Source organism: Salvia hispanica, chromosome 6 (genome assembly GCF_023119035.1).
Source record: "Salvia hispanica cultivar TCC Black 2014 chromosome 6, UniMelb_Shisp_WGS_1.0, whole genome shotgun sequence".
Classification (NCBI taxonomy): Eukaryota; Viridiplantae; Streptophyta; class Magnoliopsida; order Lamiales; family Lamiaceae; genus Salvia; species Salvia hispanica.
Genome location: NC_062970.1, coordinates 41,411,654 through 41,436,453, shown reverse-complemented (window position 1 = coordinate 41,436,453; position 24,800 = coordinate 41,411,654). Strand labels below are relative to the sequence as shown.

General features: G+C 37.1%; 4 protein-coding genes across 4 annotated transcripts; 1 reads left to right on the top strand and 3 right to left on the bottom strand.

The window, feature by feature from the left end:
- Positions 1-272: 272 nt before the first annotated feature.
- LOC125192081 (phosphate transporter PHO1-like) lies at positions 273-6,233 on the top strand. The gene is made up of 14 exons (XM_048089536.1): positions 273-573; positions 1,327-1,404; positions 1,807-2,044; positions 3,332-3,650; positions 3,743-3,791; positions 3,871-3,942; positions 4,023-4,152; positions 4,232-4,352; positions 4,448-4,697; positions 4,773-4,877; positions 4,955-5,152; positions 5,224-5,502; positions 5,578-5,714; positions 5,805-6,233. The coding sequence occupies exons 1-14, from the start codon at positions 349-351 to the stop codon at positions 5,890-5,892; spliced, it is 2,289 nt and encodes a 762-aa protein (XP_047945493.1). The 5' UTR covers positions 273-348; the 3' UTR covers positions 5,893-6,233.
- Positions 6,234-6,420: 187 nt separating this feature from the next.
- On the bottom strand, positions 6,421-9,835 carry LOC125192009 (KIN14B-interacting protein At4g14310). Its single transcript, XM_048089462.1, has 3 exons — positions 8,088-9,835; positions 7,381-7,994; positions 6,421-7,199 (listed from the first exon to the last, which is right to left on the bottom strand). Exons 1-3 carry the CDS (start codon positions 9,738-9,740, stop codon positions 6,668-6,670), a joined length of 2,799 nt encoding a protein of 932 aa, XP_047945419.1. The 5' UTR covers positions 9,741-9,835; the 3' UTR covers positions 6,421-6,667.
- Positions 9,836-14,639: 4,804 nt separating this feature from the next.
- LOC125197534 (factor of DNA methylation 1-like) lies at positions 14,640-16,378 on the bottom strand. The gene is made up of 6 exons (XM_048096295.1): positions 16,239-16,378; positions 15,770-16,095; positions 15,644-15,700; positions 15,505-15,576; positions 15,307-15,435; positions 14,640-15,229 (listed from the first exon to the last, which is right to left on the bottom strand). Exons 2-6 carry the CDS (start codon positions 16,091-16,093, stop codon positions 14,774-14,776), a joined length of 1,038 nt encoding a protein of 345 aa, XP_047952252.1. The 5' UTR covers positions 16,094-16,095; positions 16,239-16,378; the 3' UTR covers positions 14,640-14,773.
- A 6,385-nt stretch (positions 16,379-22,763) lies between these two features.
- Positions 22,764-23,826, bottom strand: LOC125195364 (factor of DNA methylation 1-like). The gene is made up of 5 exons (XM_048093522.1): positions 23,512-23,826; positions 23,362-23,433; positions 23,171-23,299; positions 22,884-23,098; positions 22,764-22,815 (listed from the first exon to the last, which is right to left on the bottom strand). The coding sequence occupies exons 1-5, from the start codon at positions 23,824-23,826 to the stop codon at positions 22,764-22,766; spliced, it is 783 nt and encodes a 260-aa protein (XP_047949479.1).
- Positions 23,827-24,800: the final 974 nt, after the last annotated feature.

Here is a 24,800-nt window from a genome sequence, read left to right as displayed (position 1 = left end):
CAACTTTAACGTACAACAATCGTTTGAACGTATTAAATTCACTAACAAAATGGGTATAATACTCTAGATATTCACACTCTCCACATTTTCATCCTTAAATATACAATACTTAGACGCTACGTGACCAACTATCAAAATTTGCTTTTGCTCGGTATATAACTCGTTTCTTCACCAAAAATTAATTCTATAATTAAATCATATAAATATATGTTTGTTCCACGTTGCCCCTCCTTAATTCCTTATAAATACCTTCTCTCCTCTCACCACGAGTCTCATGCTTTTATACACTACTACTTCTTCTTCTTCTTCTTCTTCTTCTTCTTCTTCTTCTTCTTCTCTGTCGACGAGATGGTGAAGTTCTCGAAAGAGCTGGAAGCGCAGCTCATCCCGGAATGGAAAGATGCATTTCTCGACTATTGGCAGCTCAAGAAACACATCAAAAAGATTAAGTTGGCAAGAAAATCCAAACACTCCGACTCCGATTTCGGTCGCTCCATTTTCGACCCCATTCGCCGTCTCGCTGGAAATATCTCCGCCTCCGCCACCGCCCATAAATGGTCCGAAAATAACCAGGTAAAAAAACTTATTTCTTAATAGTTTTCGTATTGTTTTACTCTATTTGTCTCTAGTAAATCTATATGTATCTTTTACGAGATGTCACAACTTAAAATGGATCATTTCCTTTTTTAGTAAAATTACATCTTTTTAATAGTATTTCTTATTTTGGTCTCTCTCACGTTTTATTCGTTTTTGCACTATTTAATTTTATTCTTCTAAGTAATTTTCATAAATTTTGTAGAAAAGAAATGTCAAAAAAATTAACTTGAGAGGAAGGGAAAATTAGTTAATGGGAAATATTGTAGGCTGTCATTGTAACGCACTCATGAAAGATGGCATAAAATGTGAAAGCTTGAAGAATTTTGCACCAAAAACAGTATTCGATTTTTCTTTTTCTTGTTCATGAAAAAAATAGAAGAGAATACAATCACGATACGTCGTTTTCGAGCAAAATTTGGTGCCCTTTATGAAATAAAAGGCGAGTGTAGTTACACTAGACTGACAACAAAATTACGTAATACTAATTTTTTTATTAATGTATTTCAATTAAATTCATTTGATGAACAGTAATAACGAATGTTACTACAAAGTTGCTTGATTTATGTTTTATATTGTCTTTATCAATGCGTTAAAGCAGGAAACAGATTTTCGTTGCCTTTTGATCATGAAGAAATCATGAGAAAGGCAAACTAATTTTAACAACCTGAAAATGATATAAACCAATAAAAGTCGGTGTTTTTTGAATGATAGTATTAATTATTTTTGCAGATGAGGAGTAAAATTGGTGAGGATGAAGAAGAAATTGATGAAACTGAGCATACTCAGCTCTTTTCAGAAGAATATGAGGTTATTATTAGTAATTTCTCCAAGTAGCACTTTTTCTTTTTTTCTGATGTTGTGTAGGAATTATCGGAATTAATTCCAATTAATGCATTAATTCTTTAATTCAATACTATAATATATTTATATTATCTAGCTATTGTTGCACTACACCTACGAGACGTGGCAAAAATATGTATCTCGAATTCTTCATTTTGAGTAGTGGAGCACACTAAAGTTTTAGTAGTACTATTATATAAAACCAAATTAGTGCTAAGAATAATTTAAATGAGTACACTAGATCAAGTAAGGATAGCGACAAATCGCTAGTTAACTACCAAACTTGAACATGGGTATATAGTACTACTACAATATCATTTTAATTTGCATCTAATGTATTTTTTGTTTAAACTTTTATAAATGAAACAGGTTAGGCTATTTTTTGAGATTTTAGACGATGAGCTGAAAAAAGTAAATGAATTCTATTCGGAAAAAGAAAGTGAATTTCTTGAAAGAGGAGAATTACTAAATAAGCAGCTGGAGATACTGCTAAACCTCAAGCGTGTTCTAAGCCATCGCCGCCACTGGAAAACCCCGCCGCCTAAGACCGCCGCTGGTGACTCGGCGCCTGACTCGCCGTCGTGGCAACAGAGCTCGGACTTCTCCGGTTAGTTTCTTTTCCCCTCTCGCAGTAATATAACATATACTATTATTTTGCTATTTTTATAGGACGTAGGACGTATCAAATTGAATAACAAAATTGATCTATTTTTATTGGACAGACTAAAATGGTAAAAATATTTTTATTTTTACAGGACGGATGGAATGTACGTCACGTGATTTTATGTAGACTAGAAAAGAAATGTAAGTAGGCCTGAAAATTTAATCCGCGGGTTTCGGGTATTCCCGACCCAATCCCAATACCCGACGGGTTTTAGGTACCCGAAACCCGAAATTATGGGTTCGGGTATGGGTTTGGGTAGTTAATGTTAGAATTTTTTGGGTTTAGGGTACCCGAAACCCGTATTAGGGTACCCGACCAATACCCGATTAAACCCGATTAATTATGTATTTGTGATAAATATTTTTATTTAGTATAGGGCCTATGGCCCGTAGGGTAAATCGAGGGTAATTTTATTTAACCACATGTAGATTTAATACTTCTTTACATTCGTGTTCGGTTCATGTTGCATTATTTATGTTCTTACTTGTTATCTTTTGAAAATAGTATATATTTAATTAGTTATTCTTTCTCCATTTTATTTACATGTTCATTTAATGTCTTTAAAAATTATTTTAATCTCTTTTATGTTTCAAACTATACCAAAAAAAAAATTATTTTAAAATTAAGTAGTGTCTATTTGTCTAATGTCTATATCTATTTTATATAATATAGAATTATTGTCAATAAATAGTAAGTATTGTGTTATGTTTAATCATTTCTATTCTCATCACAATTTAATTTATATAAAAGAATAAATTTTAAATATAATAATTCCAGGTTTATGGGTACCCGATTAGTTGGGTTCGGTACCCGCATCGGGTATTAGGATACCCGAATTCACATACGGGTCGGATATTGGGTATGATATTTTTTAAATTTCGGGTTCGGGTACCCGAATTTTCGGGTTTGGGTACCCGCGGGTACCCGAATTTACGCTTCATGTACAATCTTCACTAGCTCATATTTTCGACGATAAAGCGAATAACAATTTCAATAAAGACATAATCTTAAGGTTGAATATGTACATAGGTCCACTAACCAAAAACTAACATGACAAAAAACAAGTGTGATAATTCACAAATACACTAAAATAATTTTATATACTAGTTTTTAACATTAAAAGTGAAATAGCTACCTTGTTTTTTTTGGTAAGAAGATGTGTATATTAAGTCATTAAATAAAATTATACATTACTAATTCATGTGTATTTTATTTTATTTGTAAAAAAAGAGTGTGGAAGTCCGACGACGGAAGAAACAACCGACGATGTGATAGCTGCACTAGAAAAAAATGGGGTGAAATTCGACTATTCATCAAAGCCAAAGAAAGGGAGGAAGCCCAAGATCACGATGAGACTAGACATTCCGGCGACAACGCCGGCGCGGACCATCTCCGCCGTCACATCCATGCTGCGTGAGGATTCCTCCAACCACCCCAAAAAAGGAGGAGGCGAATGCATCAACCGGAGCAAGATTCAGTCTGCTGATAAGATGATACGAGGGGCATTTGTGGAACTTTACAGAGGCCTTGGCTTGCTTAAAACATACAGGTTTTCCACATTTTCACTTCGCCAATCATGATTTAATATAGTATAAAGTGAGTGAGTGTTGTAATGAGAGTTTGTTTGATGTGTTTTGGCAGCTCGTTGAATATGGTTGCCTTCACAAAGATACTCAAGAAATTCGATAAGGTATGTGTATATAATGCGGGATTTTTAGTATTTTGGGATGAGTTCTCCCGTTTGATTAGCGTTTTCAATGCATGAACAGGTATCGAATCAGCATGCATCAGTGGATTACCTGAAAAGAGTGAAGAGATCCGATTTCATCAGTTCAGATAAGGTGTAGTAACATTCAATGGTCTAGAAAATAAGTGTTGAATGTTATAGTAATAATTAACATAAGGTGTTGTGGAAATTAAGGTGGTAAGATTGATGGATGAAGTAGAGTCCTTATTCACAGAGCACTACACCAACAATGACAGGAAGAAAGCCATGAAGTTCTTGAGGCCACTGCATCACAAAGACTCCCACGTTGTCACCTTTTTCGTTGGTACGATGATCATGTCTGTTAAATATTCAAACTAATCTGGATTGAGGCATGAATCAATTCTGTGTTACTGTGGTCACAGGTTTATTCACAGGTAGTTTTGTGACACTGTTTTGTGTCTATGCAATCTTGGCACATATAAGTGGCATGTTCTCACCAGCAACACAGACAGCGTATATGGAAATGGTCTATCCGATTTTTAGGTGAATTTTTGCAACTTTTTTTCATTGACAGAATCAGATGATATACTATCATATATGCTATTACTAACTCTGTTGATTTTTGGGGCAATTTGCAGCATGTTTGCATTGCTGAGCCTGCATTTGTTCATGTATGGTTGCAATCTTCTTATGTGGAAAAACAGCAGGATAAACTACAACTTCATCTTTGAGTTCCAGCCTAGCAATGCCCTCAAGTACAGGGACGCCTTCCTCATCTGCACCTCTTTGATGACTGCTGTCGTTGCTGCTCTGGTGCTGCACCTCGTCTTGCTCTCAACGGGCTTCTTTCCTCACGAGGTCGATTTCATCCCCGGGGTCTTGCTGCTGGTTAGTTGATTTCGATGTTCTGTGTTACCACACCTTGAATTCATGCACAAAGTTTGATAAAGTTTGTTTTGGTAGTGTGCTCTCCTGCTGCTGATATGCCCGTTGAACGTGTTTTACCGGCCAACGCGCTACTGTTTCCTTAGAGTCATCCGGAACATCATCTGCTCCCCTTTTTACAAGGTACTATGAGATTTCGATTGCATATTGAGTATTGTCAGCTTCAAGATTGAAGATTTTGATATATACTTTCGTTGCAGGTTTTGCTGGTGGACTTCTTCATGGCTGATCAGCTAACTAGCCAGATCCCATTGTTGAGGCACATGGAAGCCGCGTCGTGCTATCTTGTCGCGGGAGGGTTCAAAACGCACCGCTATGAGACCTGCAAGTCGGGGAAGATGTATAGGGAGCTGGCATATGTCATCTCCTTTGCGCCCTACTACTGGCGAGCAATGCAGGTGTGAAGCATTAGCATATATATGATTATGTAGATATCTAGCTTCGACTAACGTTTGTGTGTTTGTGTTAGTGTGCAAGGAGATGGTTCGATGAGAGCAATCCGGATCACCTGGCTAATCTAGGGAAGTATGTGTCAGCCATGGTGGCAGCGGGGGTAAGGCTAACCTACGCCAGACAGCCATCGAAGTTATGGCTGTTCGCAGTTTTGGTGACTTCAGTTGTGGCCACAGTTTACCAGATGTATTGGGATTTTGTTAAGGATTGGGGGCTTCTCAATAGGAAGTCCAAGAATCCATGGCTCAGAGATCATCTCGTGCTCAAGAACACAACCATTTACTATGTGTCCATTGTGTGTCTCTGTCTCTCTCGATTAATTCATCTCTCTTTTTCTCTCTCTGACCTGTGTTTGTGTGTGAATTTTCAGGCATTGAACTTTGTCCTGAGAATACTATGGGTGGAGGCGGTGATCAAGTTCAACGCAGGGGCGTTGGAGATGCACATGCTCGACTTCTTCTTGGCTTCGATGGAGGTGATAAGGCGTGGACACTGGAACTACTACAGGTAAAAGATAGTACAAAATTAATAGCCCAAGATAGCATCATTCAAATCTGTGTTCAGTGTTCACTAACACTAAATGGCAAAAAATCACAGGTTGGAAAATGAGCACTTGCACAATGCTGGCAAGTTTAGAGCAGTCAAGACAGTGCCCTTACCATTCAAAGAAATGGATTCGGACTGAGATCTTGTGATGCATCAGTATCACTATCAAGGAGAACGAGCACACGACGTTTCAACTAACCATGAACCCCCACATAGCTCTCAACGAGACAGGCACTCGAGAATTCACAAGTTCTACTCTACAATGATGGAAAAGGCTTCTGGCAACAATGCATTGGTTGATTGCTGATAATCACAAAAGCACGAGCTATGTCTATACTTTCACGTCCAGCAATCTACTTTACCTTACTAATCTAGACAATTGTATCTTGATTTGATGTGTGAGCTATAACTATGTATATAGACAAATAGTCTATCAAGAAAATGCAAAGAAAGGAATTGAATTACTACATCTTTTTGAAATTCGAGTAAATAAAACTTGTGTCCTACTTCAGATTTTAAAGGCTCTGTGCTTCATCAAAGTAAAGAAATAGATTCATACAAACTGCCAAGGCGTCAGATTCAAAAGACATTATCGTCTACCTGCATTTACACAAAGTGCTGCTTCAAATGCTGCAATACTTGCTATATTGTTGCCATATATGGAGGATTGATCACACAGTAGCATCACTTTATATTATTTCAATCCAAAACCATTGTGTTATCATACTTGCATAAGCAAAACGGAAGAAAACCAGATATACAATGCAGTAATTACAAACAAAGCTGCTTCATTAAAAAAAACCACCTCACAATCACTCAAAGAAACAAGTTTTCACTAATACATAAGCTAACATTGCAAACCGAGAGGCAATAAGTAATTGCTCAATCCAAGTCCAAGCAGATACAAATTTAACCTAGAATAAGTACCTCCACTGCGCAGGACGATCTTTGGATATGAGCAGGACCCTTGAAGACAAGTAATCGAAAGAGGGATAGTACATGTCATCTTGTCCAATGATTTCTTTGACATTTTGGGAGCTGTTATAATCCATTGTGTAGGAAGGTAGTCCATCATCCTTCAAGGAGTCGAAAACAAATAAACCAAGTCCACTAACTCCCATGACGTAGTTTGAACTTCCCCAAACTTGGGTCAATGCTGTGAAGCTGCTGTGAGCATTTGACTCAGGTAACATATATGTGCTGAAGAGCCTCTGTTTGCGCAAAGAGAACTGCTGGATTTGGGAGGAGTATTGCTTTTTCGCAGCTGATGTTAAAGTAGAACATCCAATGTAGATGGAATCCCCACGTGAGAAAGCTGACTGCACGTCCACTCCAACTTTAGGTATCTTTAGAGCAATGCCTGAAGGTTGACGGAAATCTAGAACATTGATGGAATCTGAAGTGCAGAATACTCCATCATTTCCTTCTGCTTCTGCTGAACTAACCCTGTATAAAATGTATAAATCAGTAGCTGCTAATGACTCTTCATCGAAGGAACTCCATAGTCGAGAAGATAACTTACTCAAAAATAAAAAAAAATAAAAAGCAATAAAGAGATATGTGTTGACAGACACACACATAATATAAAGAGTATTTATAAAGAAAAACCACATTCGATTTCTCTTACCTTTGTCTAACTCCTCCACCAAGTTCCGCATCAGTGTTATTCACATGAAAAGCGGAGATTCTACGACCAGAAGAAGATACTGAAAGCAGTGCCTGAGAACTAAGAGAGCTGACATCCCAAACAGAAATACTGTCCGATTCTGCGACTGCCACTTTTCCTCTAGTTCTCCACTGCAAAGGACTTGAATAGTCCATTGCGGTAAGAGGCCTATGCAACTCCCATTTCATCACTTGCTCCCCATCACGGATATCATAGAGTTGGACCATCCTCTGATAGCTACAACCCGACATAATGAGAGGTCCACATGGTTTATACCACCATTGTTGGTTTTCAGCAGCCATAGCATTTGACAGAGTGAATCTTCCATGCATTGTGTTGTTCGGCAGAGGAGCAAGGGCTGTTCTAACACGAGTGGTTTCATCTTCAAAATGATAAGCACATATCTTTTTGGTGTAGAAATCCCACGAGCAGAAGCCTGAATTCGCAGAATTTCCAGCAGATGCCGCCACAACATATCTTCCAGAACATCCATCTGCACTAGGGGCTCGTACCATCCAGCAATCTTGCCATATATTTGGGACAACTCCAGATGGGGGCTTGTATTCGGCCTTCTCCTGTGAAGAGACGATATTTTTGCAATGTTTAGCCATTCACTATGATTTAACAGTACAAAATAACAAGCATACAAGAAATAATTATGGTTGTACCTCAGAATTAGAAATGTCATAAAAAGAACAATATCCATCATCATGAGCCAGAAGAACAGACTCTCCCTCGGACACAAACCAACCTCCAGTTGTGGTCTTCCGCCCGATACCATTCAGTTTATAACTAGAGTCTTCCTCTACCTCCTCTTCGAATGTCATGGCTGGCACTATCTCTTCGTCATCAAATTCATTAAGCTTTTCATCAGCAATAAGGAAAGCATCAATACTAACTTTGTCATTAAGTGCATTTAAAGAAGAACTTTCTGCAACAAACGTCTTAGAACCGTCCATCTCTTGAAGCTCTCTTACTTCTTCACCAACATGTGATTCTTCCTTAGCCACAAGCAATTCCACAGCAACAGAATTGTCTTCGAAAATAGTTGCCTTCTCATCCACAGCAAGAGTGTCTGTAGACTCTCCGACTTCTGATACACAAGTCTCAGAACCTCTAACTGTTGCCTTGGATAAAGTCCTATCTCTAATCAACTTATGATGAGGAAACAGCCGTGCTTCCAAATCTTCAGCATTCAAACCCTTAGATGTGCCCTGAGCATCCCTGACTTCCTTTTCTTTATCAACCAGAGTCTTTTCCACATCGCCACCAGCAACACATACCATGGCCTTCTCGATCCCCGTAATCTTCTCTTGAATATCCGACAACATCAACTTGGAGGCATCCGGGTTATTCATGTCCAATATTTCTTTCGTCCTCTTTATATCAGATGCTATCCTTTTCACTTTCCCTTCCAAAAAGGCAAGCTTCTCATGAAGCTTGCTTGGATACTTGTTTGCAGCATTCTCTCTGGGAGCACTCGGACCGCTACCACCTGTGTTCACCATCTTCGACTCCCTTGAACTTGACCCTGGTACGACTCCTACTGCGCTAGACTTCATCTTCACTTCCTCAGTAAATTTGCTACTTTTGGGACCAGCCTCTGAACCAGTTTTCAAACTAACTTCCTCAATATCAGATTTTTTCACCACGGGCTTCAAGTTCCGTCCTTTTTCATCACCATCCCCAGTTATAACCGTTACATCTAGTTTCCCATTTTCTTGAGATTCCCCTTTTGGCTCCTCCATACTTGGTTCAATTTTCATGAAATCTTTCAAACCCCATTTCTCAAGATTCGATCTTTCATCTTTCATATTGCACCTCCCCTCGTTGGCAGCCCTAATGTTGACCTTATCTTTGCTTAGGTCACCCAAAAAAACCCCTTTTTTGGTCAAATCCTTTCCAACACTTTGTTCAAGATCAAATTTTCCACCACATTTCACATTCAAACCTTTCAAACTAGCCCCACTCTCTTTTCCCCTGGCCGAGCCGACACAACCCCTCGAAGCATTTTTCCTTAAATCAGGCAATGCCCTACTAAATTCAAAGGGGCTAGAACTCCTACCTCTCGGCACAGATGAGCTAGAACGCCTGGGCCGTGTCTCCTCCGCCTGTGGCGGCGGCGGCAGCGCCACGGACTTGTCTACCCGCGCCATGGGCTTCAGAGTGGGCTTCTGCGTCGCCGCCCGAACCCGTGACGTGGGCCTGGGATTCTCCTTCCCGGTTGAAACTGGGGAGACTTTGCCGGCGGCGGGTGCGGCGGAGATTTTCCCTCCTCCGCCGCCGCGCTCTTTAATCCGGCGCACCGATGCTGTGGACATTTTGCGAGATTTGATTGAGCTGCTCTTTTGTGTTTTTGGAGTGTAGGTGATGAAGATTGGAGTGAAAGTGAGATTAGGGATTCGAATCTCGATTGATTCCTGGGGATATAAGGTTGAAAAGAAGCTCCAGATTGTGTTTAGGCGGGAGAATGGCGATTTTGGATTTTCAAATATTTTGGAGTATTCTTCACAAATGGAGTAAAATTTATATGGTCAAATCAAATAATTCACGAAATGTACTCTATTTATTTTGATAGAGAAATTTTTGGAAAGGTGTGGTACACAAAATCTAAGTGAAAATATAGAAAGCTTTTCCATACTGATACATCTCATAATTAATTATTTTCTTCAAACTTTCATTCATTATAAATACTTAATTATTCAATTTACATCACTATAATAAATTTACTTTCTCAAATGCATGTTCAAACTTTCGAGTCATATACTTTCTTCTTCTTCCCTCAACATGTGTCCAACTTTATGAAATGTAGTAGATCCTATCTATAATAAAATGTAACTAAAATAAATTACATATAAGATCAATTACTAAAAAATAATAAAAATAAAGTGAGATGATTATTAAAAGACAACCTAAAATGAAAAATTGGGATACTATACATTGTACTCCTCCGTTAACTAAGGACCTTAAGTTAAAAAAATTGGGACACCATACATAGTACTCTAACTTAGGACTTTATGTTAACTGGGAAATTATGATTGTTCACCTTCCACTAATTAAGTTGAGGAAGCTCTAGAATTAGGCAAAGGCCCGTCTTGTTCAAAGAAATGAGCAAGAATTGAAATCTTAGACAGTACTACTATGTAAGATTTGTTTTTGCATTGGGCCATCTACCAAGAAATAGATTTGATTTTACACATTTGCCCCACCTTTCCTCCTCATTACTTCTCTCTCACTCATCATTTTTAGTTAAATTTGTCAATCCATAATTTGTCAAAGTCTAACATTTAAGGGGGTGTTCACTTTCTCATATTTCATTTCTATCAATTTGGGCCCTTCAAGATTTGAGCCATAATTGGCCACATATCTCGTATGTTCCCTCTTGTTTAGTATACTATGATCCAAATATTATATAAAATAAAGACTTTGACTTAATATAATTATAGATTGACAAATTTATCCCTCCAAGTGAAAATGTGGAAAGGTGAAAAAGTGAAAAGGTGGGGCAAATATGTAAAATCAAGTCCATTTCTTGGTGCACTTTTCAATGTACATACAAATCTTACCAATTTTGCAAGATTCAATTCTTCCTCAATTAGCATGAATAGTGCCGACCCCGCTTCAATTGTAAGGCCCCCAACAATTAATTAGTGGAAAGTGAACACAAGAATTGGCCAATTCTTTCAAAATGAACACACTTAAATCAAATCGTGTACACTAAACAATGGAGTCTTGAATTATACTCCCTCCGTCCGCCATTAAGAGTCTCATTAATGGACAACACGGGTTTTAAGAATATTAAGAAAAATAGGTGGAAAAAAGTTAGTGGAATAGGGGTCCCACTTGTATAGTACTCCCTTCGTCCGCCATGAGAAGTCCTGGTCACTTTTTGCGCACTCGTTTTATAAAAATGATAATAAATAGTTAAATTGGATAAATGGTATGGTAAGAGAGAGAATAATGTTGACAAGACTCTCAACATTATTTTTCCTCTTACTTTATTATTTATCCACTTTAACTATTTATTTACCATTTTACAAAATGAGTGTGCAAAAGTGAGCGAGACTCTAATTGCGGACAGAGAGAGTATTAGTTTTAAATTAAATGCGAGTGAAATGAGTTAGTGGAAGGTGAATGGTAAAGGTGAACCGAGAGTTATATTTATGGACGAACTAAAATGGAAAAACGGAACTCATATTCGCGGACGGAGGGAGTATATGGGCTAATTCCCCCTCGATTATTGAAAGATTTCATTTCATGAAAATGTTAGAATTAGAATTCTTCTAAAGTGAACATTAACATTTTAAAACTCAAGTGCGTTGCATGTAATGGAAAAAGTTGAATGGATTGGAGTATATTTTAGTAACAGTGTATTCCTAATATTTCACTCTTTTCCCCTTTTTGTCTTCCAGTTGAAACACTACAAAAACACCTCAATTTCCAAATATTACTATTACTGATGAAATTTTATCAATTTCAGTATGACAATAACATCTATACATTTAAAAATGGTGTTTTAGTAAAAATAACATAGATACCACTAAAAAAGTTATAAAAATTATATGATAAATCCGGCCATAAGTGAGGAATTCAAAAAGTTTTTTGATTTATATAATAAATAAATAAGAAAAGTGAAAAGGTTTTAGAAGATTTTGATATTTTATTTTGACTATAAATATAGTATGTCATTTGAGGTCTCACGAGATAGTTCATAAAAAATAAACATAATAAAAGAAAGGAGATAATGTTATGGCAATGAAAAAACAAGATTCAAGTCCGATTTATTTTCAAGCCTCAGGTCATCTTCAAGAGTACACTAAGAGCATCTCTGGTGGCGTCTTTTCCACTAGGATCTCTACTAGGACTTTCCATAAAAAATTCATGCCACGTCATCACTAGGACTTCCCATTGCACTAGGACTTCCCACTAGAACTTCCCGCAATAAAATTAAATTCACAATCATTCAATTTACGGAATTAATAAAATTTACGGAATTAAAATATCGACACGGAATACGGGAAAATTCGAATACTTCATTAAAAAAAATTACATAATACTTAAAAAAAACATAAATAAGTTAAAAATTACAACCCTCGGCTCTCATTCCTCCTCGTCCTCGTCCTCGTCCCGTCGCCCGTGCCGCTACCGCCTCCGACATCCCTGCCCCCAACCTCGACGCCACAGGTGGCATTCCTAACTCGCGCCGACATGTGTCGATCACATTCTTGCACATCCTTTTGTACACAGGATCGCGCGTGCTATACCACCTATGCATGGTCTGACTCAGGGTCTTCGTTAGCTGCGCGCGGGCGAGACGATCGTACTCATCTAGGGCTTCAGGAGCCTCCGATTCGACCTCGAAGGACCCGCTGCGACTGCCGCTTCCCCTCGCCATCAGCTACGCAGCCTTTTGCCCCATCGGGCGACGACGACGGCGAAAGTCTGATCGTGGTAGCGGGGACACTTCCTCGGCTTCGGGGAGCTTGTGCGAACCAGCACTGCTGCTGTACTCACCGGAAGAGTTGATCTTCGTCCGCTTCCAGCCCGAGTTGACACCTGCACAAAACTTTTGCGAATCTCTGACCACGAGAAAGGCCTCCCATTGGTTAAAGTCTTTGAACTTCAATTCTTTGTCGGGGTAATAGGACAGGGCCCGGTTCTTCACATCATGCGCAAGTTGTTTTAGTGGAGGCCGGCAAAACGACTGAACTTAGGCCTCAACCGATCCCACTATTTCCGGCATTGCTCGGAAGTGCGAGGCCTCACCCCAGCCGGTTTGTGTGTTAGGTAGGTCTCACTAATGCGCTTCCACAATCGGTCAATATACTGGTTCGCCCCGATATAGGGATCATCGACTACACCGACCCAGGTCTTCGCAAGCGCAGCGTTTTCCCCCACGGACCAGATCGACCTCTTCTCACCCTCCTCCTCTACCCCCGTTTGCGAGGAAGAGCTCGGGGCTTTCCAGTTGCCCTTGCCCTTATCCCCGCCCCTGGCCTTGCCCTTGCCTTTGCCCCTGCCCCTTGCAACAGGCTCCACCTCATCGGGAGTCTCACGGATTAGCGATAGTCCCAACTCCTGCCCCAACTGCTCAAAGGAGAAAGTCTCGATGCCGGCGTACTGAGAGGGGAATCATCGGCCAACAAATCTATATATGGGCGATAGACAGATTCCCTTGGTGTCTGAGGGCTCCTGTGCTGCATCGACCCACCTACCCCCGCCATATTTGGCGGCGTACCGCCCATCCCCGCCATATTTGGCAGCGTACTCCCCATCCCCGCTGCCCCCGACATCATCCCATCCACCCCCGCCATATTTGATGGCGTACCGCCCATCACCGCTGCCCCGGGCATCATCTCACTCATCTGACTCATCCAATTGTACATATTTAAGAACATTTGGGGAGTAATCTCTGCCATCCCTGCCATTTGGGGATTCATCCACGTCATTTGGGGATTCATCCCCGCATTAAAGTTTCCCTCTGTTCCAACGGGAAACGTGGGTGTGTTTTCTCCGCTCATGTTGGGGGAGTTCCTATTGTACTCCATTTAGAAATGAAATTTGTAGATTTTAGAGAGAGAAACTTGTCAGCACAAGTGGTGTGAACGAAATGAAGTTCAACGAGCCCTATTTATAGAGTGTTTTTTTTTTAAATAAAAAATAAAAAATTAAAACTCGGACGTTCGACCCACGCCACAGTGGCAGACGTCCGGTCGGACGTCGGGCAGATATCCGAGCCCATCCGACGGGCACACGGGACGGGCGTGTCCTACCTTTTTCCTCACTACGGCGGACGTCCGGTCGGACTTCCGCGACGTCCTACCGCGACGTCCGCCGTTGGAGATGCTCGAAAACTTAAAATGGGTTAGGTAATTAGCTTCAATAGTACTCCAAAATCAATCACATTTTTTATTTCTGAGAAAAAAATACCTATCTTTAGGTTTATATTAAACCCAAACTCAATTTTTTTTTAAATTTTATGAGTAAAAAAAACATAGTATAGAGAATATTCTTTGAAGTTTGAGTTTAGTGTAAATAGTTGAAGTAAAATCATATTTAATGAGACATTTACACTAAAATGAGTTTAGATTTAGTGAAAATGATTGGAGATGCTGGATTGAAACAATCGACCGATGTAAAGAAAATTTTCAAACAGTGAAGGCCGAACAAGGTTAGAAAATAGTGGAGCATCCATTTTAATAGTTGTACAAAACCTAGAATGAAAAGCATTAAATCGATGCGATAACCGTAAATGAAACTCGCATCTGTTGAGAAGTAGGTAATTCAAGTGTTCACCTTATAGCAAAATGAAGTCATGAGACAACAACAAATAGTAGAAAACAGCCAGATTCTGTTAGGCTCCTTTGGTTTGCTTCCTTTGTTTAGAAGTTCGTTTAGCAGCTGGAAGCTTGAAGAGGGAGTGGACAACTTCAACAAGCGACGCCTTCCTTTTGTCTTGAAAGTTCCACAGCTCGCAGCTTCCACTGAAGGTATGGTCATGGATCTCAGTGACAGCATCAACAACCATATCGTGTATCTCCTCACCAAATTCTTCCTTGAGAGATACCAATACGCGATCCTCCTCGTTGATCGATCTCTGAGGCTTTCCATTGGCATCTTCGCTGATGTTGAAGGGATGCCAGTGCACATCTTTAATCTTTTCTTCCCACTCTGTGCAGAGCTCGACGCCTCTGATCACATTGTCGCCGGGAGGCATTCTCATCACCAAATGGTTGATGAAGGCGTCGTGATCGAGTTCTCCAATTGTTTTCAATCCAATATGGCCACGGCTGCTACTCTCTCTAAACCCCTGATAACAAAATGGAGCAAAACAATTCAGGCAAATACATTGATTTGAATTTTGATGCGGCATAAACCAACTTATACCTTGATAAGTTCTTTGCGAACCCCTTGCAGCTCATCGTTGGAAGCTCGCTCTTTTGTGATAAGCACATTCATCTCTTCTCTCGTCTCATCCATCTTTCTCTCCAATTTAGCGCGGGTCTCCTTCGCCCTCTACACGTTATCATCAGGCTCAATCGTGGTACTACTACTAAAATAAACAAGATTAATTATGTAATATACTTGTTGTCTTCTAGCAGTCTTTGCTGTCGTCTCATCCAACTTTTTCTTCAATTCAGCAGCCTCCTTCTCGCTCTACATTAGTTCCATTAGAATATATAGGAGGAAGAAAAAAAGGAAATTAATATGTTCTACTACATACCTGTTCTGCTCTGGCCACATCTTTGGCATGCGCAGCTGCCTTTCCTTTTGAATTATTCTGCCAATCAATGATATGATATTATATGCACTACTCAACTATCAAATAGGCATAGCAAGAAAAGACAACCTTTTTAGTGACTTGTGTTCTTGACCTCTTCGTAGGTTTTGGAGGCACCCATTCATCATCGGAATATTTCTCTGGTGATTGGTATGATATATCAATGGCAAGATATGTAGCCATTGCAGAATGTCTGGCTCTCTGGTGGAGGCTTAGGGAGCCCTCCGACACACGAATAGCATGCTGGAGGAGGCTAACATAGTCATAGTCCTGGTCTTTACATGCGCAATAGGGGCATGCAAATTTTCCATCAGACGCCTTCACCTTCTCATTTCCAGCTTTGAAACCTTTATACAACATTTCTTTCATCTCCGAGATGTCCTCCTCACCCATTCCTGGGTCAGGAAACACAAGATTTACATTGTGGTTTTTCCAAAAATATTCACAATTAACAACAATTAGATAAATAAAATTAAAAGAAACATCAATTGTAGACAACAACCAAGTAACAATTCAAAATGAAAAAAATAAATCTTACCAATATATAGAAGATGGTGAAGATTGTGGTTGACAGTGGACACTTTCTTCCTCTACTGCAGTCTGCATGCAACCGAATTGGTGGAATATAAGAGTGGGGAGGGGGAGGAGCATAAGATGCTGATGGTTGTAGACTTTACCTATATTTATAGGAGAAACTGACTATATGTAAGAAAATAGAAGGAGAAGAGAATAGAAGAATTGGCGGCAGACTCTGCCTTCCTTCCAGTCTGTGTTTATAGCCATAGGGAAATAGTGGAATAATTGAAAGAATAAATGTGCCTGCCAGTCTATATTATAGGAAAACGGTGGAAATGCATGAGTCATCACTGATTTATTTTCTATAATTACTGTACTCGATAAGCAATTAATAACACTTGCGTACACCTTCCCAGGTTTGGATCCTAAATATATTTATTTTTTTATTCATAAATTATAATTTAAAATATTACAATTATTTTTTTATTATAAATAAATAATTAGGTGTTTGAAACAATATCCATGCTGTGCTATCACATGGGATCCAAATCCAGCCTAAACAACACGTTACTTCCTTTATCCCAAAAATTAAATGCAATTTTAATTGAACATATATTTAATATTTTAATACTCTCTCCGTCTAAAAGAAAATGACTTCTTGTTTAAACGGCACAAGAATTTATGCAACTTTATTTTGTAAGTATGTGAAATGAAGATAGTAAAGTAAGATATATAGATGGAATAAAGTAGATAGAAAAGTGTTGGGTCGTATTCATAGAACAGAAAGAGTATATAATTAATAAAGTAAAAAAGAGGTAGAAAGAAAAAATAGTTAAAGTATTACTATTAGTAAAGAATGAGTCCAATCTCATTAGAGAAAAATGAGTTTTCAAAATTAGAAAATGTATATTCCTGAGGGATGGAGGGAGTATTTTTTTTATAAAATACTAATGATATTGGTTTAGGAGAGACAAAGTTGCAAATCTGGGCAAGGATCGATTCTCACCACAACATTTCTCAGGCACAAGTGTGAGACCTTGAGAGATGGCTTCTAGCAGGACAATAGATTAACGACCCTCTCTCTTAACGAGCTAATATATATCCTAATTAAATACTCCTCACAATACTATCGGTCAAATTGTGGCGAGCCCTTAGGTTGGTGTTTTAACCTTTTGCAATGTGAGTGGAATGAGATAGTGGAAGGTGGGACCCTATCATTTATGGTAAAAGTGAACCCTTCTATTCGCGGACAGACTAAAATTGTAAAAATGAGGTTCCTATTCGCGGACGAGGGAGTATCTCGCTAGATTTTGGCTTTGCATGATGAAAGGAGTCGTTGGTGATCAATCCTAAAACGAGGAATTATTTTCACTGGATGATGAAATCGATTATTAGAATACTTGGCCTATCTAATTGATTTGAAGCAAGTTGTTAGTATAATTAATAAAGTATTCCATGCAAAACGTACGTGTATTGAGTGTAAATGTGTAATGGAATAATGTCTGCAATGTGATATAGTAGTATATAGAATAATATTTGCAACATGTATGGGTGGGGGAGTAATAAATTGTTATTTAATTGCTAACTATAATTAATTTAAGGTTATAGGATTTTAGAAAATGTGTAGTCTATAATTTGTCATATGTAATTTTTATTTTTATTAATAAAATAAAAAAAATAAAAAAAAAATTCATTAGGGTTTTGGATGAAAATGTCAATATAGTGTTTCGAAAATATCAACACAATGCTTTGAGAATGTCAACACAAATTTAGGATTGACATTGTATATGCTTTATATTGACATATTATCTTAGCTGTATTGACATTAGCTTGTGTACGAAAAATACGAAAATTCAAGATTTTTTTTTTCAAATTTTGACGTCGGAACATATGCATGTAGTATATCGTTGGGATCCTTATAAAATTATCTTTAATTTGATATATATTATATGAATTTAAAGTTTTGGGATTTCTTTTAAAAGTTAGTTTCGAAAATATCAACACAATACTTTGAGAATGTCAACACAAATTTAGGATTGACATTGTATATGCTTTATATTGACATATTATCTTAGCTGTATTGACATTAGCCTTTGTATGAAAAATACGAAAATTCAAGATTTTTTTTTTCAAATTTTGACGTCGGAACATATGCATGTAGTATATCGTTGGAATCCTTATAAAATTATCTTTAATTTGATATATATTATATGAATTTAAAGTTTTGGGATTTCTTTTAAAAGTTAGTTATAACTAACTTGATATTAATACCCATATTGATATTTTTTGGAATTAATCCTATGGCCTTATTGACGTTTTTTGTTGATCGTATTGACATTTCGTGGTTGATGATCTAGGCCTTTAATTTGAATATCTAATGGCTATTATTTAGTTGTAGTTAGCAATTAAGCATTGAGTTAGCAATATAACACTCTCCTCTAATAACTACTCCCTCCGTCCCAAGGAAGATGACCCCTTTCTTGGGCGGCACGAGATTTTATGCAACTTTATTTTGTGTGTTAAATGGAGAGAGTAAAGTAAGAGAGAGGGGATAAAGTAGAGATAAAGGGGTTTCCATTTTAAGTAATGGGTCATCTTGGTTGGGACAAACCAAAAAGGAAAGTGGGTCATCTTTAATGGGATGGAGGGAGTATTATTTTGTTGTAGTTAGCAATTTAGTTATAATTAGCAATATAACACCTCTATGGGTATCATATGGTATAAAATAATGTGTAATATAGAGTATTAAGTCTATGTATATATAAATATCATATTTTAATAGCCGTAGGATGAATTATGGAGTAGTTTATTATATTGAATCTTTGAAAAAATAATTTTTTACGGAAAATTTTAGTATGTCACAAAATTCTATATTTTTTTCTAATATTGTATTGTAAATTGAAAGAGCTAGGAATGTTCTCGTGCGAGTATGTCAATATATTCAAATTTTTTAGATCCAGAGAATCCACTAGATCACATAGTCTAGAAACTCAGAAAACCCTCGAAATCACCTGTCGTTGGGCACACAATCACTTCCTGCTTTTCAAAACCCTCAACCCACTGTTCTAAAAAGAATTAGTATAAGGAAGTAGGGATCGAATCCTACAGAGATGGATGCGTAAGTAAACATGCGAGAAGATTTGGAAACTGTTTTTGGCTGTTGCCACGCATTTTCGGGTTGAGATTTAACTACTAGACTGGGGAAACGAAATGCTTTATTCTAACAGCTAGACCTAGGCAAAAATAACAGAAACATGCATGATGATAAATAGACGTACTCAAGATCACTTTCCAGCTAAAACAATTACCAGACCTAGTGAGTAATTTTCTAAAATGCCTAGACAGAGAAAAAACAGAGCGTGGGGACCATTTCCCAAAATAGCAGGGTACGAATGAAAAGCTGCAGATTAACTAACTAAATTTTAACTAACATTGACTTCATCTTCTCAAAACCTTGATCACAAAGTGTAGAGGAAATATAGAGCCAAACATGAAATGGAAACAGAGCAAGCTAAACTAAACCGATTACTCTAATTAACTACTGAAACTCAAGCAGATCTACTATCCCTAGACGAAGTAAATAAGGAAACAGAATTTAAACATCAAGACCATGCAAACATGAACAAATCCAAACTCTGGACACTTCATCCACTCCGGATCCAAGCCATCCACAACATACCAAAGCAAATTCCATCTCTGATCACACAGATTTAACCAGATTCAACCGAACAACTACATTCTCCATACAATTCAACTCCAAACTCTGATCGATCACCAAAAAACATCAAAAGTAAACGGAAAATGCAGCAATAACATGAAACAAAACCATAGCAGTGAATCCCATAGCAAAAGAGTGTAATATCCAACGGAAATTTAACAAAATATGACCGAGCTTCGAACGGCGAAGTCTCGGGATATTCAGGAACATAAAACGAAAACAGGAAAACAGATTGTATCTTCGCCTCCCATGGAGACGGTGTTACACAACTCCAAATGAAATTTCTAACCGCGAACCCCTAAACAAATTTCCCTCCCAAGTGCGTGTGTGTAAAGAATGAGAAGAGCTGAGCTAAGAGCTAGAAAATGATAATGATGATGGTTATGTAAGGCGCATGCTCTTATTTATAAGGGATGGAGCTTCTAGACTCTTCCTTGTGCTTCTCATTCTGCTCTTGTCTAGAATGCTCCTCCGTCTAGTGAATTTCTTCCCTTTTCTGCTCGCTTCCTCTACCAACTTTCTTTCCCAGGCGATTTCATCTTCTTTCTGAATCTGGCCTTTTCTCTACACACCTGACTTATAAAATCTTATCAGACTCGAAAATTTATAGAATTTAATCCATAATTAATGCACGAAATTAGCATTATCATAAATATACGTGGCATACTTATTTCTTAGCAAATCCAGATGTTTATATTCTACTCTACTATCACATTTTGTTTACTAATTTGTCTAAAAAGACTTGTTGGCCAGTGAGATACTAGCTCAAAACTCTATGTAACACTTTGTATTTGGTGCTCCAGTAATTACGACAGATTTGCTTTGTTTCTTAAAAGTAATATAGGATCTGACTTATTTGTAATATACTCCCTTCCCTTCGTCTCATGAGTTTGGATTTAATATTTTTTAGTGTTCCACTTTAGGAGTCTCGGTTGAAATATTCCATAAATAGTATTAGGTCCCACATTCCACTAACCTTTTATTATTCACATTTTATTATAAAACTAATACTTCGACTATAAAAAAATAGGACTCACATTCCACTATTTTTTTTCACCTACTTTCCTTTATATTTCTTAAAACCCGAGTCGAACTCAACCGGAACTCCTAAAGTGGAACGGAGGGAGTAATATTTATAAAGTTTTCAATAATATATTCTGTTTCTCGCAAAAAATAAACACATCAATGCCTATTGAAAATAGTTCCGAACACTCTCTATATTAGTATAAATGGAAATATTCTTCCACTAAAATTAATTTATACCTTTGATAAATTTCCATTTTATTTCAAATTAGACATGGCATGTTAATAAATAGGATAGCAATACTGCAAAACTTTAAATGCAGTAAAATAATACCTCCAACAGTATTGCAAAATCAATCCCATTATAGGTTTTTGAAGAAAAAATACCTATCTTTAGGTTTGCACTAAAAGTATACCAAAAAACTTTTCAGATTTTGTTTTATTACATTTAAGTCCAAATCATTTTATATTTATCTAACATAACATAAGAAAGAAAAGGGAAGAAAGAGGGAAGGGAGAGAAGTAAAAATACACAGAAAAAAAAAACTTACCGACACTGTTCCAGCGGCTAGAAGAGGAAGATAGAAAAAAACCTAATTTTATTCTATTAATATTTGGTTGGTAATTAATTAGTGGGTTGGCCCGTATTAGTATATACACATGTTATTGATTAGTTAAAATGCTATACACATTTTTTTTTTCTAAATTAACAAATAGAAATATTGTGCGTATTAATATTGATTAGTTATGCTTTATTAAATTTCTACATAATTTGATAGCTTTTAAATTTTAATATTAAGAATTGATTTATTTTAGTTTAAAAAATTGACCAAAAAATATTTAATTTTAAACTAATATTATGCCTAATGCATAATATCAAACTATATATGTTATCAAGTACTATAACAAACAACGGTTAAACATTAATAATTAAAACGATACCTAATGTATATACTTGTGGTATGTTTAAATAAAGTTTAATTTTGAATTTTAGTTAACCTATTTATACCTTTTGATAACTTTTGTAGTACTAGTATTTTTTTTTATTTAATAAATAATAGATTTCATATATAGTTATATCAATTAATAAATCTTATCATATTATTTAATTTAATTTAAGTTATTGATAAGTGTCATAAGGTTAGTGTGTAATTTAGATAAAACATATAGGTATGATTGAAAAATATAAAAAGTTAGTGGATGAGGAATATTTTTTTGGATTTGAGTTTGATGTAAATGGTTGGAGCAAAATCAATATTTAGTGTGAGATTTACACTAAAATAGGTTTGAGTTTAGTGGAATGGTTGGAGATGCTCTTAGCTCCAATAGTACTCAAACTAATCTCATTTTTAGTTTTTGAAAAAAAAATACCTATATTTAGGTTTACACTAAATCAAAATCTAAATATTTTTTAAATTTTATGAGTAAAAAAGGCGTACTATAAAAAATATTCTTTTAAATTTGAGTTTAGTGTAAATAGTAGGAGTAAAATCATATTTGATGTGACATTTACATTAAAATATATTTGAGTTTAGTGTAAACCGTTGAAAATGCTCTAAAAATACAATAATAGGAGCAAATATTCCAATAGGAGCAAATACAAAAATCCCAGATTTTGTTAGCCTAATTTGGATTGCTTCCGTAGTTTAGAAGATGGTTTAACTGGAAGCTTAAAGATGGAGTCAATAACTTCAACAAGCAACGCCTTCCTTTTCTCTTTGAAATTCCAAAGCTCACAACTTCCACTTGAGGTATGCTCTTGGAATTCGGTCAGTGCTTCGACAACCATGTTGTGTATCTCTTCCCCTAATTCTTCCTTGAGCGATTGCAACACAACATAATCCTCCTTGATCGATCTCTGCACACAAACACTAACTGCTAATAATTACCGCATCGAAAATGCAAAGGCAGATACACATAACACACCTGAGGCTTTCCATTGGCATCTTCAACGAACTTGAACGGATACCACTGCTCATCTTTAAAATCTTCTGCTCCCACACCGTGCAGAGCACGACGCCCTCAATTTCATTGTCCCCCGCAGGCCTCCTCATAACCAAATGGTTGATGAAAGCGTCGTGGTTGAGTTGTCCTATTCTTTTCAGACCAATATGGCCATGGCGGCCAGTCTCACCCAACCCCTAATATATTAAAAACATCAACACAATGCATTGCCAGACAATGATGATCATATCAAATAAAAGTGATGTTACCATAATTAGCTCCTTGCGAACACCTTGCAGCTCATCGTTACAGGCTCGCTCTTTTGAGATTAGTACATTTATCTCTTCTGTCAGTTCATCGATCTTCCTCTCCATATCTGCACGAGCCTCCTTCGCCCTCTACATATATATCATCAGTCTCAATGCTAGCTAGTGGAATACTACAATAATATTATGTATACCTTTTGTGCTCTGGCAATCTTTGCTGCCATCTCATCCATTTTTGCCTTAAATTCAGCAGCCTCCTTCTCCCTCTACATGTATAACAACAAACTCTCAATGCTAGCAAAAAGAAAAAAAAGGAGAAAAGGAGAGACAGCAAAACAAACAACCTTTTTAGTGACTTGTGTTCTCGGCCTCTTTAGAGGCACCCAGTCTTCATCGGAATATTTTTCTGGCGATTGGTATGATATATCAATGGCAAGATATCGAGCCATTGCAGAATGCCGGGCCCTCTGGTGGAGGCTTAGGGAGCCCTCCGACACACGAATAGCATGCTGGAGGAGGCTAGCAAGGTCATAGTCCTGGTCTTTACATGCGCAATAGGGGCATGTAAATTTTCCATCAGCCGCCTTCACTTTCTCATTTCCAGCCTTGAAACCTTTATAGCACGTTTCTTTCATCTCCGAGATGTCCTCCTCACCCATTCTCTTCATAATTAACAACAAGAAGATAAATAAAATTTAAAGAAACATCTATTGTAGACAACAATTTTAAAGCAACTAATTCAACATAAAAATATATCTAACCGATAGAAGGCGGTGAAGATAGTGGTTGGCAGTGGACACTTTCTCCTTCTAACAACAACTGAATTAGAATACAGAATAGCAAGAAGGTAAGAGTGGGGAGAAGAATTACATGCTGATAGATGTCGACTTTACATATATTTATAGAGAATATGACTATATGCAAGAAAATAGTACTAATAGTAATTAAATTTTGGGAAGACGAAGAGAATAGAAGAATTGGCGGCAGACTCTGTGCCTTCCCTGCTTACCGTCTGTGTTATAGGGAATTGGTGGAATAACTGAAATAATAAATGTGCTGGAAAAAGTAAATGAATGATACTATGAGTGATTTATTTTCTATAATTACTTTACTCAATAGTCAATACGCAGATAATAGCGAAACTGCAGACCTACACATAAAGAATGATGTCCTAAATATTTACTTTTTTATTTATAAATTATAATTTTACAATATTTTTTTATTACAAATAAAAATAATTAGGTATTTTGAAACAACATCTATGTTGTGCAATCACATGGGATCCAAATCCCACCTAAATAACACGTTATTTTCTTTATCCCATAAGAATATATTCTCTTCGTCCCATAAATATGCAACATTTGGGAATCGGCACATGTTTTTATTTAGTTTTGGTTTGTGAGTTAATGAAGAGAGAATAAAGTAAGAGAGATGAAAAAGTAGAAATAAAGATGTTTCCATTTTAGGAAACGTTTCATTTTTAATGAGACAAACTAAAAAGAAAAACGTTTTATTTCTAATGGGACAGAGGGAGTATATATTTTTTGTTGGATACAAATTTTAAAACATAATTAGTAAAGTAAGAAAAAGATAAAAAGAAAAAATAATTAAAATATTATTAGTAGAGAATGAG

Excerpts from the sequence above, each read along its gene's own strand:
- LOC125192081 (XM_048089536.1), top strand. The coding sequence starts at position 349 with ATGGTGAAGTTCTCGAAAGAGCTGGAAGCGCAGCTCATCCCGGAATGG. Across the intron at positions 574-1,326 it reads AATGGTCCGAAAATAACCAG|ATGAGGAGTAAAATTGGTGA; the intron begins GTAAAAAAACTT and ends TTATTTTTGCAG. Across the intron at positions 4,153-4,231 it reads CGTTGTCACCTTTTTCGTTG|GTTTATTCACAGGTAGTTTT; the intron begins GTACGATGATCA and ends CTGTGGTCACAG.
- LOC125192009 (XM_048089462.1), bottom strand. The coding sequence starts at position 9,740 with ATGTCCACAGCATCGGTGCGCCGGATTAAAGAGCGCGGCGGCGGAGGA. Across the intron at positions 7,995-8,087 it reads ATGACATTTCTAATTCTGAG|GAGAAGGCCGAATACAAGCC; the intron begins GTACAACCATAA and ends GTCTCTTCACAG. Across the intron at positions 7,200-7,380 it reads GGTGGAGGAGTTAGACAAAG|GGTTAGTTCAGCAGAAGCAG; the intron begins GTAAGAGAAATC and ends CATTTTATACAG.
- LOC125197534 (XM_048096295.1), bottom strand. The coding sequence starts at position 16,093 with ATGGGTGAGGAGGACATCTCGGAGATGAAAGAAATGTTGTATAAAGGT. Across the intron at positions 15,701-15,769 it reads GAACACAAGTCACTAAAAAG|AATAATTCAAAAGGAAAGGC; the intron begins GTTGTCTTTTCT and ends ATTGATTGGCAG. Across the intron at positions 15,230-15,306 it reads TTCGCAAAGAACTTATCAAG|GGGTTTAGAGAGAGTAGCAG; the intron begins GTATAAGTTGGT and ends TTTTGTTATCAG.
- LOC125195364 (XM_048093522.1), bottom strand. The coding sequence starts at position 23,826 with ATGGGTGAGGAGGACATCTCGGAGATGAAAGAAACGTGCTATAAAGGT. Across the intron at positions 23,300-23,361 it reads AGATTGCCAGAGCACAAAAG|AGGGCGAAGGAGGCTCGTGC; the intron begins GTATACATAATA and ends ATATATATGTAG. Across the intron at positions 22,816-22,883 it reads ATGCCAATGGAAAGCCTCAG|AGATCGATCAAGGAGGATTA; the intron begins GTGTGTTATGTG and ends GTTTGTGTGCAG.